This window comes from Gopherus flavomarginatus, chromosome 1 (assembly GCF_025201925.1).
Source record: "Gopherus flavomarginatus isolate rGopFla2 chromosome 1, rGopFla2.mat.asm, whole genome shotgun sequence".
Lineage (NCBI taxonomy): Eukaryota > Metazoa > Chordata > Testudines > Testudinidae > Gopherus > Gopherus flavomarginatus.
Genome location: NC_066617.1, coordinates 33,519,292 through 33,537,563, shown reverse-complemented (window position 1 = coordinate 33,537,563; position 18,272 = coordinate 33,519,292). Strand labels below are relative to the sequence as shown.

The 18,272-nt window shown below is 47.2% G+C and overlaps 1 protein-coding gene across 4 annotated transcripts in view; it reads right to left on the bottom strand.

Annotated features, from left to right (window-relative positions):
• GRAMD4 (GRAM domain containing 4) overlaps window positions 1–18,272 on the bottom strand; it is a 175,450-nt gene that overhangs the window by 90,767 nt on the left and 66,411 nt on the right. For 2 of the 4 annotated variants that reach the window (XM_050936213.1, XM_050936214.1), the window contains exon 2: window positions 8,953–9,163. The exons of 1 other annotated variant lie outside the window; for it this stretch is intronic. In XM_050936213.1, coding sequence (XP_050792170.1) covers window positions 8,953–9,163 — 211 coding nt within the window. Of the gene's footprint in view, window positions 1–8,952; window positions 9,164–18,272 lie in introns of those variants that run through there. One more of the 4 variants, XM_050936215.1, reaches the window with a different exon arrangement.

Below are 18,272 nucleotides of genomic sequence, written 5' to 3'. Positions count from 1 at the left end.
TTAAAAAAAATGGCACACAAAGTATTTCACATACTGTATACTTTTTTTGTATTTTCTAACTGAATATTAAATGAACATATTAAAATTAAATTATGTAAGAAAAAAGTCTTCTTTACAGACAGCTTAAGTCAAGTTTTAGCCCCAAAATAACTTAAAATGTATGAGTTGCTGTGCAGCTGCTGGCTCAATGGATTTAGTGGGCATGGAGCTTTTCACATCCTTTCAACACGGACTACAGTGGGTAGTCCTTACTCGAGCAAGTACTCACAGTAGGGAGAACTATGTTCTCTGTTATTTGCAGGATTGTGCACTAGGTCACTGGTTCAAACCCCACCTAGGTAGTAGTGACTGAAAGTCACCATCTGTGATGATTTAGTGGGCTTGTGTATTGGTGGCCTTAGTCCAGTTCTTAGTGGGCAGATGTCCACATTACAAAGCCTGCCAAGCCTTGGCAAGTTCACAAGGCAAGTACTGAAAGGAGACTAAATTTCCCTTTTGCTCCATTCCATTCAGATTCATGACACAATATAGAAGTGACTTGCATTTCGCTGCCCATGCTGCACCGATTTTATAGTTTTATAGACAAGATGCTATAGTCTACATGACCATCAATCTGACATCTCATACAAACACCGAATTGAGTGTTAAAAAGAAATTCCGAGGCAGAGCAGCAATCCCCTTGGCAAGTTATTTATCTAAGAGAATCGCCAGTTAGTCCTTTTAACTATACTGCATTTGATGCACTGTGGAATTTTCACTATTGGCAAGGAGAGTTCATCTGCACATCAAGGGACATAAATGTGGGGCCTAAAAGCATTGGTGAGGACCCCTTGGGGTATGTGCTCAGGCAGATTTCATAAGAGATCAAAATTGTACTTCATTTTTCTGTTCTGCTTGGCTGAAATAACATGCATGATGGCAACAGTTTTGCACTCTGTCTTGGCTTTTAATAGCATCATCACCACTGCACTGGTGACGCAGCGAAAGCAGAAAAAAATACAGGAAAGTGGAGAAATAAAGACTAAGGACTGGTCTATGCTAGAAAGTTAGGCTGATCCAGCTATGTTGCTCAGGGACATGAAAAATTCATACTCTTGAAAGACATAATTTAACTGACGTTATTCCTGGTGTAGACAGTGCTAAATTGATGAAAGAATTCTGTCAACCTAGCAAGTGCCTCTTAGAGAGGTGGATTTTACTACAGCAAAGGAAGAACCCCTTGCCACTGTAGGATATCTAGTGTAGATACAATTTTAGGACTATGCAGTCTAACACGTAAACAGGCATATGCAAGATCTAGTGTTCATGCTTACTTTTCATAGTCTTGTTCAGTACCTCAGGGAGTAAGTCATGGAGAGTGAAGTATTACAAGACTTGATCTTCCCACCCTACCTCTGTTCCTTTTGAAAGTACCATGAAGAGAGTATATCTTAAATTGTTTAACTTAGTAAGTAGTTTGGGGAGAGGAGAGGAGGGAAGAAGAAATTCCATGTGAGACTGAACCAAACAATTCATGTTTACTTGAGCTTGGGGTATTGACTTAAACACATTAATGCAGATTCCAAACACATAGCCTTAGGAAAAAAACTATTCTTGGGATAGAAGTACTAATATTGCAATAAGGCCTGATGTTTTCAGGCATCAGATACAGTAGAACCTCAGAGTTACGAACTCACTGGTCAACCACACACCTCATTTGGAAGTGGAGGTACACAATCAGGCACAGAGTCCCCCTATTCTCCCTCCTCCCCCCCCAAAAGCAAATACAGTACAGTAAGTTGGTAAGGAAACTGTTTCTGTTCTTGTTTCATTTAAATTAATACGGTTAAAAGCAGCATTTTTCTTCTGCATAGTAGTTTCAAAGCTGTATTAAGTTAATGTTCAGTTGTAAACGTTTGAAAGAACAACCATTAAATTATGTTCAGAGTTACAAACATTTCAGACTTACAACCAACCTCCATTCCCAAGGCATTAACTCTGAGGTTCTACTGTATTCACATTTGGTAACTAATCCCTCCAATTTACAGTCACTGTCCTTAAAACCAGGCACCATATATCTTTATCACTCACTCTCACATATGCGTGTACACACACACACACACACACACACACACACTTTGTCAGTTAGTAAGAGTTTTGACAGCAGGACCTACATTTTGATTAGCAGTTATACAGCCCCGATCACTGTAGTGTCGGAATCGCAAACCATTAATGTACTTACCCTCCACATCCCCATGAGGTAGAGAAAGGACAGTTACCTGTTCTATAACTGGTGTTCCTCGAGATATGTTGCTCAGGTGTATTCCACAGTAGGTGTGCATGCCCGCCACGTGTCCCGGTGCCGGACGTTTTTTCCTTAGCAGTACCCGTACTGGGGGAGCGCCACTGCGACCTCTAGAGTGGTGCCTCTATACCGCACTATAAGGAGAGCTGTTCACTCCCCCCACCTTACCGGACAAATCAGACAGAAGGGAAGGAGGGCGGGGTGTGGAATAGACAGGAGCAATACATCTCGAAGAACGCCAGTTACAGAACGGGTAACTGTCCTTTTTTTTTTCGAGTGATTGCTCGTGTATTTCACAGTAGGAGATTCCAAACTATCCCTGTTGGAGGTGGGTAGGAGCTCACGATAGACCGCGACAGAGTACCACCCTGCCGAACCCGGCGTCATCCCTAGACTGGGAGACGACCACGTAATGCAAAGTAAACGTGTGACCCAAGGCCCAATTAGCCGCTCTACAAATGTCTTGGATAGGGACATGGGCTACGAAGGCAGCTGATGAGGCCTGAGCCCTTGTTGGGTGCCCTAACGATTGGTGGTGGGGGAACTCCTGCTAGGTCATAGCACGTAGGTACATGAGATAATCCAGCAGAGAAGACGCTGGGTGGAGATAGGTTGCCCCTTTACCCACTCAACCGAGGCAACAAAAAGCTGCAAGGATTTCCAGAACGGTTTGGTCCAATCCAGGCAAAATGCCAGCGCTCTACGTACATCGAGCATGTGGAGGCGGCGTTCCTCGCTGGAGGAATGGGGCTTAGGACAGAGCATGGGGAGAAAGATGCTCTGATCCACATGGAAGGCGGAGACCACCTTCGGGAGGAACGCCGGGTGTGGGCGAAGCTGGACCTGATCCCTGTGGAACACCATATAGGGGGGTTCTGAGGTCAAGGCCCTGAGTTCCGAGACAAGGCGGGCTGACGTGATTGCGACAAGGAAGGCACCTTCCATGAGAGGTGAGACCAGGAACACGTGGCCAGGCGTTCAAAGGGAGGACCCCTGAGTCATGACAAAACCAGGTTCAGGTCCCACTGTGGCACAGGGGGTCTAGCATATGGGAACCAACGGTCAAGGCCCTTCAGGAAGTGGGAGGAGGTCATAAAATGGGAGAAGACTGAGAGCCTTTGCACTGGCGGGTGGAAGGCCGATATAGCCGCCAAGTGTACCCTGACCGAGGCGGGTGCCAGTTCTTGGGTCCCAAGGGACAGGAGGTAGTCCAGGATAAGCTGGAGAGGTGCGGAGAAGGGGGAGACTCCCCACTCACTCGCCCACTTGGAGAACCTGGATCACTTCGCCATGTATGTATGGTGCGTGGACGGCTTCCTGCTTTCCACGAGGACTCGCCTTACCTACTCTGAACACCTGCCCTCCTCCTCGTCTAGCCATGGAGCAACCAAGCTGCCAGGTGGAGTGTGACTAGATTAGGATGGAGGAGGCAGCCCCCATCCTGGGAGAGGAGGTCCAGGCAAAGCGGCAGCCTCCTCAGGGGGCCCGCCAAGAGGCGAAGGAGGATCCTGTACCAGTGTTGGCGGGCCCATGCTGGGCCTATGAGGATGACTCTCGTCCTGTCTGTTTTTACCTTTTGCAGGACTTTGTTGATGAGGGGGAACGGTGGGAAAGCATCGAGGAGCTGGCCCGACCACCTCAGGAGGAATGCATCAGAGATCACACCCCTTCCCATCTCTCCCCGGAGTAGAAGTGGGGGCAACATTGGTTCTGGCAGGTTGCAAAGAGGTCGACCTGGGGAACTCCCCACTCTCAGAAGAGCCGGTAAGCAACCTCCAAGTGGAGCGACCACTCATACTGGGGGGAGAAGACCCTGCTGAGGCGATTTGCCTGTGTACTGCAGACACCCAGGAGGTGTATGGCCCTCAGGGAGATATCGTGGGCTATGCAGAACTCCCATAGGCTCAGGGCTTCCCAGCGGAGGACTAGGGAGCGAGTCCTACCTTGTCTGTTGATGTAGTACATGGCGGCGGTGTTGTCCGTGAGGACGCTGATCAGCCTGCTGCAAAGGTGCGTGTGAAAGGCCACGCCCGCCAACTGAACTCCCCTGTGCTCTTTGACATTTATGTGAAGGGACAAGTCTGAGATCGACCCGTCCCTTGGGTTTGCATGTTTCCTGTGTGGGCTCCCCAACCCAGGTCCGACGTGTCAGTCATCAGGTCGACAGACGGGCTGGCATCCCAAAAGGGAACCCCTTGCAGTATATTGCTTGGGCAAGACCATCATTGAAGGGAAGCCAGTATCAGGGATGAAACCGTGAGAACCTTCTCCAGCCCGTCCTGTGCCTCAGAGAATTGAGAGGCTAGCCAGAGTTGCAGGGGCCTCCTTTGGAGTCTGGCATAGCGGACCACATATGTACATGCCACCATGTGGCCCAGAATTTGAAGGCATGCTCTCGCTGTTGTCACCAGGAAAACCGTGACCGAGGTGATGAGATCTCTCAGGGCCTCGAACCTGTCTAGGGGGAAAGGCTGCGGCCCTTGAAGAGTCCAGCAGCAGCCCAATGAACTCTGTGCACTGAACTGGAACTAAGGTTTATTTGGTCTCATTCACCACTAGGTCAAGACCAGCGCATGTTGAGAGGAGCAGCTCCACGTGGGTCTTTACCTCGGAACACGAGTCACCCTTGAGAAGCCAATCGTCCAGGTATGGGAAGATCTGTACCCCATCTCACCTGAGGTAGGCCACTACCACAGCCATACACTTTGTGAAAACCCTGGGTGCTGTGGATAGGCCAAAATGGAAGGACCACAAACTGGTAGTGGTCCAGCCCCACTAGGAAGCAGATGAAGCTCTTGTGCCCCTCGAAAATATGGATGTGGAAGTATGAGCCCTGGAGGTCCAGGGAGGCATACCAGTCTCCCGGGTCCAGGGAGGGGATAATAGAGGCCAGAGACACCATGCGGAACTTGGAGCGGACCAGAAAACTGTTTAGGCCCCGGAGGTCCAGGATGGGCCTCGGGATCAGGAAGTACCAGGAATAAAACCCTTTGCCCTGGAATTCTGGTACTCTTTCCACTGCCCCCAGATGCAGTAAATGGTCCACCTCATATCCTAGGAGATGGGCACACTCCGGGTCCACCGGGTCAGGCAGATGGTTTGGGGTGGGTGAGGTGAACTGCAACATGTAGCCTTTGGAAATGGTGCTGAGGACCCACTGATCTGATGTTATACGGCACCACGCCATGTGGAAGGCAGACAAACGATTGCAGAACACAAACGTTATTAATTGGGGGTTCTCCCTGGCAACTGGCCCAGTGTCCCCTGTAAATAGTCAAAAACCGCCTCTTTCCCTGCCTCTTGCCCTTAGAGGGTCCAGGCTGTGGGTGGAGCGGTACTGTCGCTGAGACCGGCATTTTTGGTCCCTCGGTCTCTTATACAGGGGCTCATACCTGCTCCTCGCAGGTTGAGCCGACAGTTGCAGTTTGGCTTTGTCCTTAGCTGGAGGGACATAGAGGCCCAAGTTCTGCAAGGTGGTACAGGAGTCCTTCATCCCATGCAGCCTGACATCCGTCCGGTCTGCAAAGAGAGCTTTCCCATCAAAAGGGAGGTCCTGCATAAGGGATTGTGCCTCCGCTGACACTCCAGACAGGAGGAGCCACGACACTCCGCATATGGAAAATCGCTAAAGCCATCAAGTGGGCTGCAGTGTCGGCTGCATCCGACACCGCTTACAGGGCTGTTTTCGCCGCTGCCACTCCCTCTTCTACCAGGCCCTTAAAGTCCTTCCTGTCCCGGTCTGGGAGGAAAGGCTCAAACTTAGGCAGAGACTCCCACAAGTTAAAGTCATACCTGCTCAGCAAGGCCTCGTGGTTGGCTACCCCGAGTTGGAAACTTGCAGAAGAATAAATTTTTCTACCAAAGGAGCCCAGTCGTCTGGCATCCTTATTTTTGGGGGTAGGCGCAGGCTGGCCTTGTCGCTCTCTGTGATTTAGCGACTCTACCACAAGCGAGTTAGGTGCCAGGTGGGAATAGAGGTACTCAAGGTCCTTGGCCAGCATAAAATACTTCCTTTCAGCCTTCTTGGAGAATAGGGCCAAGGAGGCAGGAGTTTGCCACAGGGTGTTGGAAATGTTGGCTACACCCTGGTGCAGGGGCAGAACCACGCAGCCCAGTGCCGAGGAGGACAACACGTTAAAGAGGGAATCGGAAGGGCCCTTCGTTTCCTTGGCCTGAAGCTGGAGGCTGGATGCCACCTGATTTAGCAGGTCTTGGTGCGCCTTAAAGTTCTTCTGAGGGACTGATGGCAGGATGCCATTATGGTGTCATCCGGTGCCAGGGAAAGGGCCGGCACAGAGCCGTGGGCCTCAGCCAGTACTGGCGGAGGAGGCGTCAAGCCCCAGATCAGAGTCCGGATGCAGGTCCGCCGACTCGTGGCCTGCCGGTCTGCCTCTTAGATGGCCAGACGAGGCTGATGGGGCCTGAGACAGTCCGGCGACCGAGCGGGCCTCCATCTGGCACCACTGTCCCTGCCACGGGGCCCCTTGCCACTGACCTGGCTGAGGGCCCAGTAGCAGTAGTTGTCCCAGCTAGACCACGCAGGTCGGGGATGGGCGGCTGAGTGCCGAGGTCACATCAAGATCACGGTCTCACGGAAACAGCGAGTGGTGGTGCCTGCGATGTCACTTCCCTCAGGACCTGGACCTCAACGGTGAGGACTAGTACATGCCCGAAATGATTCTTCAGTACCCATGACAGCGGCAGGAGCTCCGGTGCCCCAGTGCCAAGTCATTGCGAGGGGAATCCCGAGTATGACGTCTAGTTGAACGGGAACTGGAATGAGAATGACATCTATCCCATCAAGAACGGCTGCGGCAGTCGTTGAGAAACCTTAAAAGTGGGTTGATTTTCAGAAGATAGATATTTATCTTTTTCTGAAAAGTCACTCTATTTTAAAAGGTATCTCAGTCTAGGGACCCACAAAACAGAGGTGTCTAAAAGCACTAGTAACTTTTGAAAGTCTTGACCTGTCCTTCACCTCCCTTCTTCAGCCGCTGCATAGTGTTAAACAGGCCTTGCATTTCACACCAAAGGCTTCTGCATTTCAGTGGAGAATGAAAAAGTGACACAGACACACCCCGTCGCTGCCCCCACCTCCCTCACAAGGCCACTGCAATTTTTAATGGCCAGATTTTCCACAAGTGCTCAGTACCTCTTATTATTCTGAAAGGGAAAAGGGCACTTTTTAGATCTGGGCACTGCTGTTTAAAGCTTTTTGAGTTTCTCAGTTTAAAGGCATACAGCATGGCTCACATAGCGATTTATGCCTTATACCCCTCTACTGTCTCTTGTAAGTACACCCATCCTAGTAAGAGGCTGTGAGTCTCCACTTCACTCAAGGAAGAATTCTGCAACTCTGCTACTCTTAGACTGGACCTCTAGGTTTCAGCCCCCCTTAGGGTGACCAGACAGCAAATGTGAAAGATCAGGATGGGGAAGTGGGGGGTAATAGGCACCTATATAAGAAAGACACCAAAAATCGGGACAGCTGGTCACCCTAGCCCCCCTTCTCCCATATTCACTATAGCTTCTTTAGCAGAGCCAATTTGGCTTTGCTCCCTGCAGGAGTCTTAGAGGAGGGGGGGGGGCGAGAGAGAGAGCGCGTGCGCGAGCATGTGCTTTGTAACCAGAAAGAATATGCCGCAACACAGTGCTGCCTTTTAAAAACAAAAGGTTTATGTATTATTCAACAGGAATACAGTAGTTAGAGAGAGAAACATTAAAATAACAAGGCGGCCTAAACATACGCATCTTACTTAAACCTCATGCAAGTTTTGGCTAAGTTCCACTCAGCCTACAGACCCCTACTCCTGGGCTGGGAGAGAAACACCCAGCCCCAGAAGCATTCTCTAAGTGTCTGTCAATCTCACCTCCTGCACTGCTTCCTACTCACCCCCATTTCTCGATAGACAGGGATCTTCAATGGTTTAGCTCTCTTTGATGCTAGGTTTAGGCCTGGGACAAATAAACCTTTTGACTTAGCAAGAGCCAGGCAGATGGGGGTGTCTCAATTAATTGCCCCCCCCATTGTTCTGCTGCTGTTCTCTCTAGAGGTATCTTCCCTTGTCAATGTTTCATTTGTTTTCCCCTAACAACCTCCTGTGATTTAACTTAATGCAGTCAGACAGAATAATATCAAGCAAGTAAATTAAGGGACAAATATATTCACAGAAATACAAAAATCTCCCACATTCTCCACAGTATGCTAGTTTGTTGAGGGAGACTTGGTTAACATTCTGCTACCACTTAACTGCCCCTAAAAATCTGAGCTGACATTGCTAAATATCATTGTCCTTCCTTTCCGGTGCTAACTACATCCATAGATCTATGGGCCCACAAAAGCCAGGGGAAGCAAGAGTGGACAGCATGAATAAAGAAACACCAAATTTGAATACAGCTTTATACTTCCATGACATAGATAGCAGTGGACCATTAGAGTAAACAGGCTTAAAGTCCACAAACAAAAAGGAAGAACTGAAGTGCAGTTACAAAAATATGAGCATGTTCAAAACTGTGCACCTTTTATTTGCTTTCTTAATCCTAAAATATTACTTCAAAAAAATAAAAAATAAAATAAAAATCAGGAGAGTAGCATTAACAGCTACCATGTTCCATTATTTTTTTAATCTGATAATAGCTTTAAAAATGTAGCCAGATTGAATACTTACAGGGTCTCTTAGTTCGTCATTCTCTCTGAGTGACGTTCGAGGTATTTTCACTGGGATTTCATCTCCACATTCAGTATCTGAAGCATTTGGAGACTCTGCTAAATCAAGGAACTCATCTCTCTTGTGACCTCTGAACCTTATTTTGTCTAACCTCTTTAGCATGTTCAGCACTGCACTTTTCTGCTTTACCTTAACATGACGGTTGGAGTCCCTGCAAGAAACAAAAGAAAACAATATGCTGAAAATTATTATTAACACATTTGCAGTATGCCTGAATACAAACAAACATTCTAATTACAAAGAGTGCTTTTAATCATTTTTCAAGTGCTTTCTGGTTAAACAGTTATTTATAGAAGGAAAACTGTAACACGGCTTAGCATTCAAAAAAGCACTTATTTTCAAGTATGACAATGAGCAGAGACTGTTTCTAATGGCTGAGAACTGATGGTGACCTTTCCCAATATGTACCAACATGCTAACTCAAGTGACATGCACAGAGTTTTATTTGTTTGTTTCATTCAGATTTTCTGCTTTTTTATTCAAAGTCTATTCTGAGGATAAATTCACACACACAAACACACACACATACTCCCGGACTTCTGCAACATCTAATCAAAAGATATACAACTCCACTGAATAGCTGAGATCACATTTTTCAAGAGACTTACAAATCATAGCACGAACTTGGTAGCTCAGAGGCCAGCACATTGCCAAAGTATTACTCGAGGACTTGCATAGATACCACATAGAATTTACTGAAGAAATCTACTAGACGCCCAACTGAAATCAAAGACCTCATCAAAATTAAGGGTATTCAACAGAAGCAGTGACCTACATTCATTCTGTGCAAGCAGTCATTAGAGCCATCTCCAAAACCACCACTGCTCGCTGATCCATACAGAATTCTTGTCCTAGCATTCTCTCTCAGTTCTGTATCAGAGGGTAGCCGTGTTAGTCTGGATCTGTAAAAGCAGCAAAGAATCCTGTGGCACCTTATAGACTAACAGACGTTTTGGAGCATGAGCTTTCGTGGGTGAATACCCACTTCCTCAGATGCATGTAATGGAAATATCCAGGGGCAGGTATATATATGTGTGCTAGCAAGCAAGCTAGAGATAACGAGGTCAGTTCAATCAGGGAGGATGAGGCCCTGTTCTAGCAGTTGAGGTGTGAAAACCAAGAGAGGAGAAACTGGTTCTGTAATTGGCAAGCCATTCACAGTCTTTGTTCAATCCTGAGCTGATGGTGTCAAATTTGCAGATGAACTGAAGCTCAGCAGTTTCTCTTTGAAGTCTGGTCCTGAAGTTTTTTTGCTGCAGGATGGCCACCTTAAGGTCTGCTATAGTGTGGCCAGGGAGGTTGAAGTGCTCTCCTACAGGTTTTTGTATATTGCCATTCCTAATGTCTGATTTGTGTCCATTTATCCTTTTCCGTAGAGACTGTCCAGTTTGGCCGATGTACATAGCAGAGGGGCATTGCTGGCATATGATGGCGTATATTACATTGGTGGATGTGCAGGTGAATGAACCAGTGATGGTGTGGCTGATCTGGTTAGGTCCTGTGATGGTGTCGCTGGTGTAGATATGTGGGCAGAGTTGGCATCGAGGTTTGTTGCATGGATTGGTTCCTGAGCTAGAGTTATTATGGTGTGGTGTGCAGTTACTGGTGAGAATATGTTTCAGGTTGGCAGGTTGTCTGTGGGCAAGGATTGGCCTGCCACCCAAGGCCTGTGAAAGTGTGGGATCATTATCCAGGATGGGTTGTAGATCCTTGATGATGTGTTGGAGGGGTTTTAGCTGAGGGCTGTATGTGATGGCCAGTGGAGTCCTGTTGGTTTCTCTCTTGGGTTTGTCTTGCAGTAGGAGGCTTCTGGGTACACGTCTGGCTCTGTTGATCTGTTTCCTTATTTCCTCGTGCGGGTATTGTAGTTTTGAGAATGCTTGGTGGAGATTTTGTAGGTGTTGGTCTCTGTCTGAGGGGTTAGAGCAGATGCGGTTGTACCTCAGTGCTTGGCTGTAGACAATGGATCGTGTGATGTGCCCGGGATGGAAGCTGGAGGCATGAAGGTAGGCATAGCGGTCGGTGGGTTTTCGATATAGGGTGGTGTTAATGTGACCATCACTTATTTGCACCGTGGTGTCAAGAAAGTGGACCTCCCGTGTAGATTGGTCCAGGCTGAGGTTGATGGTGGGGTGGAAGCTGTTGAAATCATGGTGGAATTTTTCCAGAGTCTCCTTCCCATGGGTCCAGATGATGAAGATGTCATCAATGTAGCGTAGATAGAGAAGGGGTGTGAGTGGACGAGAGCTGAGGAAGCGTTGTTCCAGGTCGGCCATGAAGATATTGGCATATTGTGGGGCCATGCGGGTGCCCATAGCAGTGCCACTGATCTGGAGATATATATTGTCATCAAATTTGAAATAGTTGTGTGTAAGTATAAAGGCACAGAGCTCAGCAGCCAGTTGTGCTGTGGCATCATCAGGGATAGTGTTCCTGACAGCTTGTATTCCATCTGTGTGTGGGATGTTTGTGTAGAGAGCCTCTACATCCATGGTGGCTAGGATGGTGTTTTCTGGGAGGTCACCAATGCATTGTAGTTTCCTCAGGAAATCAGTGGTGTCACGGAGATAGCTGGGAGTGCTGGTGGCATAGGGTCTGAGTAGAGAGTCCATATATCCAGATAGTCCTTCAGTGAGCGTGCCAATGCCCGAGATGATGGGGCGTCCAGGATTTCCGGGTTTGTGGATCTTGGGTAGTAGATAGAATAACCCTGGTCGGGGCTCTAGGGGTATGTTGATTTCTTCTGGTGTTAGTGTAGGGAGTGTCCTGAGTAGATGCTGTAGTTTCTTAGTGTATTCCTCAGTGGGATCTGAGGGAAGTGGCCTGTAGAATTTGGTATTGGAGAGTTGTCTGGCTGCCTCCTTTTGATAGTCAGACCTGTTCATGATGACAACGGCACCTCCTTTATCAGCCTCTTTGATGATAATGTCAGGGTGGTTTCTGAGGCTGTGGATGGCATTGCGTTCTGCACGACTTAGGTTGTGAGGCAAGCGATGTTGTTGTTCCACGATTTCTGCCTGTGCACGCCGGCGGAAGCATTCAATGTATAGGTCCAGGCTGTCATTTCGACCCTCAGGAGGAGTCCATGTGGAGTTCTTTTTCTTGTGCTGTTGGTGGGAGGGCACCTGCGTATCAGTGCACTGTTCAGTGTTGTCCTGGAAGTATTCTTTGAGTCGGAGACGGCGAAAGTAGGCTTCCAGATCGCCACAGAACTGTATCATGTTGGTGGAGGTGGCAGGGCAGAAAGAGAGTCCCCGAGATAGGACAGACTTTTCTTCTGGGCTGAGTGTGTAGTTGGATAGATTGACGATATTGCTGGGTGGGTTAGGGGTACCACTGTTGTGGCCCCATGTGGCAGGTAGGAGTTTAGACAGCTTACAGTCCTTTTTCCTTTGAAGAGAGGTGAAGTGAGTAATGTAGATCTCCTGTCTTATTCTAGTGAAGTCCGTTTGCATAGAAGTTTGGTTATTAATGAGAGTCTCCAGGTTGGAGAGCTCTTTTTTGATGTTTTCCTGTTTGCTGTATAGGATGCTGATCAGGTGGTTCCTCAGTTTTTTTGATAGAGTATGACATAATCTCTCACTGTGGTCTGTGTAGTATGTAGATAGCAGTGGATTTTTTACCTTTAGTCCATTTGGTATGATGTCCATCCGTTTGCATTTGGAAAGGAAGATGATATCTGTCTGTATTTGTGCAAGTTTCTTCATGAGGTTGATGGATTTCCATTCCATACGGCTAAATGCAGTGCCTTGCATGGTGTCAAGTATCAGAGGGTAGCCGTGTTAGTCTGGATCTGTAAAAGCAGCAAAGAATCCTGTGGCACCTTATAGACTAACAGACGTTTTGGAGCATGAGCTTTCGTGGGTGAATACCCACTTCCTCAGATGCATGTAATGGAAATATCCAGGGGCAGGTATATATATGTGTGCTAGCAAGCAAGCTAGAGATAACGAGGTCAGTTCAATCAGGGAGGATGAGGCCCTGTTCTAGCAGTTGAGGTGTGAAAACCAAGAGAGGAGAAACTGGTTCTGTAATTGGCAAGCCATTCACAGTCTTTGTTCAATCCTGAGCTGATGGTGTCAAATTTGCAGATGAACTGAAGCTCAGCAGTTTCTCTTTGAAGTCTGGTCCTGAAGTTTTTTTGCTGCAGGATGGCCACCTTAAGGTCTGCTATAGTGTGGCCAGGGAGGTTGAAGTGCTCTCCTACAGGTTTTTGTATATTGCCATTCCTAATGTCTGATTTGTGTCCATTTATCCTTTTCCGTAGAGACTGTCCAGTTTGGCCGATGTACATAGCAGAGGGGCATTGCTGGCATATGATGGCGTATATTACATTGGTGGATGTGCAGGTGAATGAACCAGTGATGGTGTGGCTGATCTGGTTAGGTCCTGTGATGGTGTCGCTGGTGTAGATATGTGGGCAGAGTTGGCATCGAGGTTTGTTGCATGGATTGGTTCCTGAGCTAGAGTTATTATGGTGTGGTGTGCAGTTACTGGTGAGAATATGTTTCAGGTTGGCAGGTTGTCTGTGGGCAAGGATTGGCCTGCCACCCAAGGCCTGTGAAAGTGTGGGATCATTATCCAGGATGGGTTGTAGATCCTTGATGATGTGTTGGAGGGGTTTTAGCTGAGGGCTGTATGTGATGGCCAGTGGAGTCCTGTTGGTTTCTCTCTTGGGTTTGTCTTGCAGTAGGAGGCTTCTGGGTACACGTCTGGCTCTGTTGATCTGTTTCCTTATTTCCTCGTGCGGGTATTGTAGTTTTGAGAATGCTTGGTGGAGATTTTGTAGGTGTTGGTCTCTGTCTGAGGGGTTAGAGCAGATGCGGTTGTACCTCAGTGCTTGGCTGTAGACAATGGATCGTGTGATGTGCCCGGGATGGAAGCTGGAGGCATGAAGGTAGGCATAGCGGTCGGTGGGTTTTCGATATAGGGTGGTGTTAATGTGACCATCACTTATTTGCACCGTGGTGTCAAGAAAGTGGACCTCCCGTGTAGATTGGTCCAGGCTGAGGTTGATGGTGGGGTGGAAGCTGTTGAAATCATGGTGGAATTTTTCCAGAGTCTCCTTCCCATGGGTCCAGATGATGAAGATGTCATCAATGTAGCGTAGATAGAGAAGGGGTGTGAGTGGACGAGAGCTGAGGAAGCGTTGTTCCAGGTCGGCCATGAAGATATTGGCATATTGTGGGGCCATGCGGGTGCCCATAGCAGTGCCACTGATCTGGAGATATATATTGTCATCAAATTTGAAATAGTTGTGTGTAAGTATAAAGGCACAGAGCTCAGCAGCCAGTTGTGCTGTGGCATCATCAGGGATAGTGTTCCTGACAGCTTGTATTCCATCTGTGTGTGGGATGTTTGTGTAGAGAGCCTCTACATCCATGGTGGCTAGGATGGTGTTTTCTGGGAGGTCACCAATGCATTGTAGTTTCCTCAGGAAATCAGTGGTGTCACGGAGATAGCTGGGAGTGCTGGTGGCATAGGGTCTGAGTAGAGAGTCCATATATCCAGATAGTCCTTCAGTGAGCGTGCCAATGCCCGAGATGATGGGGCGTCCAGGATTTCCGGGTTTGTGGATCTTGGGTAGTAGATAGAATAACCCTGGTCGGGGCTCTAGGGGTATGTTGATTTCTTCTGGTGTTAGTGTAGGGAGTGTCCTGAGTAGATGCTGTAGTTTCTTAGTGTATTCCTCAGTGGGATCTGAGGGAAGTGGCCTGTAGAATTTGGTATTGGAGAGTTGTCTGGCTGCCTCCTTTTGATAGTCAGACCTGTTCATGATGACAACGGCACCTCCTTTATCAGCCTCTTTGATGATAATGTCAGGGTGGTTTCTGAGGCTGTGGATGGCATTGCGTTCTGCACGACTTAGGTTGTGAGGCAAGCGATGTTGTTGTTCCACGATTTCTGCCTGTGCACGCCGGCGGAAGCATTCAATGTATAGGTCCAGGCTGTCATTTCGACCCTCAGGAGGAGTCCATGTGGAGTTCTTTTTCTTGTGCTGTTGGTGGGAGGGCACCTGCGTATCAGTGCACTGTTCAGTGTTGTCCTGGAAGTATTCTTTGAGTCGGAGACGGCGAAAGTAGGCTTCCAGATCGCCACAGAACTGTATCATGTTGGTGGAGGTGGCAGGGCAGAAAGAGAGTCCCCGAGATAGGACAGACTTTTCTTCTGGGCTGAGTGTGTAGTTGGATAGATTGACGATATTGCTGGGTGGATGTGGCGTATATTACATTGGTGGATGTGCAGGTGAATGAACCATCACTGGTTCATTCACCTGCACATCCACCAATGTAATATACGCCATCATATGCCAGCAATGCCCCTCTGCTATGTACATCGGCCAAACTGGACAGTCTCTACGGAAAAGGATAAATGGACACAAATCAGACATTAGGAATGGCAATATACAAAAACCTGTAGGAGAGCACTTCAACCTCCCTGGCCACACTATAGCAGACCTTAAGGTGGCCATCCTGCAGCAAAAAAACTTCAGGACCAGACTTCAAAGAGAAACTGCTGAGCTTCAGTTCATCTGCAAATTTGACACCATCAGCTCAGGATTGAACAAAGACTGTGAATGGCTTGCCAATTACAGAACCAGTTTCTCCTCTCTTGGTTTTCACACCTCAACTGCTAGAACAGGGCCTCATCCTCCCTGATTGAACTGACCTCGTTATCTCTAGCTTGCTTGCTAGCACACATATATATACCTGCCCCTGGATATTTCCATTACATGCATCTGAGGAAGTGGGTATTCACCCACGAAAGCTCATGCTCCAAAACGTCTGTTAGTCTATAAGGTGCCACAGGATTCTTTGCTGCTCTCTCAGTTCTGAACCTTAGAGTTCAGAAAATGAGATCCTAGCATGAATTTCCCTAAGCTTAATTACCAGCTTAGATCTGATAGGCTGCCACCACCCAAAAATATAGTGTTTTGGGGCACTCTGACCTCCCCAACCTTCCCTGGGGACCCCAAGAACCCAGATCCCTTGGGTTCTTAAAACAAGGAGAACTAAACCATTCCCCCACCTTTCCCCCTCCCAGAACTTCCCTCCCTGGGCTATCCTGAGATACTGATCTAACCTCTTAAATCACCATACAGGGAAGCATCTCCCTTCCCTTTCACAAAGAGGCAAACAGATTCAAGGAAAACAGATAGAGATTTTATCACTCCCTCCTCCCATCTCCCCCACCCGTCCTGGTGAGTTATCCCAATCCCCTGGGATAAAAACAAGGGAAACCAAAAAAAAAAAAAATCAATCAGGTTCTCTATAAAGAAATCTTTTAATAAAAAGAAAGGAAAAAGTACAGAATTATCTCTGTAACTTCAAGATGTAAATATTACAGGGTCTTATAGCTTACAGACACCAGAAAGAGACTTTCCCACCAGTACCAATACAAATCAAAATATTCCCAACAACTACACATATAAAAGGTTAACCAGCCAGATCCACAAATGCAAATAGTGTAAAACAATTAAAAAAGCCTAAACCACCTGTTTTACTTACTATATGAAAAGAAACTTAGAGAGCCTGTAGTGATGTCTGGTCTCTCTCAGACCCTCCAAGAGAAGAACCAAGAACAAAGAACTCACACCCAAACTTCCCTCCACCCGAATTTAAAAGTATCTTGTCTTCTGATTGGTCTTCTGGTCAGGTGTCGAGTTTCCTGCTTGTAACCCTTTACAGGTATAAGAGACATTAACCCTTAACACTCTGTTTATGACAATTCTAGAGAAACAAAGCCTTGCTAAGAGACTTCTTCTCGCTTGCTTCTCTGGGAGTGGGGGGGGGGGGAAAAAGAGGATAAATTACTCAAACCATTATTTTTTAAAACACACTTTCATGAAGAAAAGCACTGAAAAAAATGGATCTGAGCAAGATATATAGCTAAGTTTTCTATAAATGGAATAGTTTGGACACCATATTAACATTTGCAGAATTTGTGAACTCAGTATTTCATCAAAGACAAAGAAGTAAGTTAATTACCATCCAGCCAATGTCTGTTATATTTTTAAAACCCAGGTGGAAAAATTAATGCCTGAGGTTTAACTGCTTTGCCTTTCAGTTTGTATCCAGGCTAAACTTAAACAGGGAAAATCCACCCATTACACACAAGCTATTTTCTTGTTGGGGTTGGGGGTGATTTTTGAGGGAGCACAGTTGAATTCTTAAGACAGATTCAATTATTTGAGGCAGAAAAGAATTTGATTTCAAAAGCTTCTTTTGAACAGGATGCAGTTTAACTCACAAAGCCAAACGCAAGCATATTTGCTGTTTATTGAAAGACTGGAGCAGGGCAGACTTGCTGGCCCACTCCTCTTTATATCATACAGAAGCCTGAATGTTCCCTCCCTATCCTCAGAAAATGAAGCCCCATCCCCTTCAAAATCTCCTGTCATGACACACTTCTCATGCAGAGTGCCTAATACAAGTTAGCCTTCCTTGCTATCCAATGAGTTTTCCCTTACCGGCCTTGCCTCTGCTGTCACCCTCAGCAACGATACACTGCTTGTTCTATTGTTCTTCAGCCTCATATTCCAATACAATGTAAGGCCTTGGCTACACTGGCACTTTACAGCGCTGCAACTTTCTCACTCAGGGGTGTGAAAAAAAACACACCCCTGAGCGCAGCAAGTTACAGTGCTGCAAAGCGCCAGTGTAAACAGTGCCGCAGCGCTGCGAGCGCAGCTCCCAGGGCTGCAAGCTAATCCCCATGGGGAGGTGGAGTACCTGCAGCGCTGGGAAAGCTCTCTCCCAGCGCTGGCGCTGCGACCACACTCGCACTTCAAAGTGCTGCCACGGCAGCGCTTTGGAGTTTTGAATGTAGCCAAGCCCTTAGATAATATTGGGAATACAGATCGGAGGAAGAGTCCAGCAGAGGCCTCTCTTAAAGTTCCAGCAGTCTGAAACAATCCTTTGCTTTCCCAGCATAGCATCTCAGCTAAAACACTGGTCTCTCCAAAGCAGAAGTGAAGTCTTAGAAGGTACATCATTTATATCATGGGAAAAGTCCTTTTAGTATGTTCACAAGAACATTGACAAAATTAGAGATGTGAATTTGAAAGTGACAAAAGTCCCACAGTAACCCCTTTCCATATGGCCTACAAGATATTTACCTACTAAGCAAGTATGGGGGGGAGGGCACAGCAGAGAAGGGATGTGTGAGAAACCCATGTAACAAGCATTAAAAACATCATCTGTGATTAAAAACAAGTCTTTTGCAAGCTAAGACATACAGGTCAAGAACCTATGCTACAC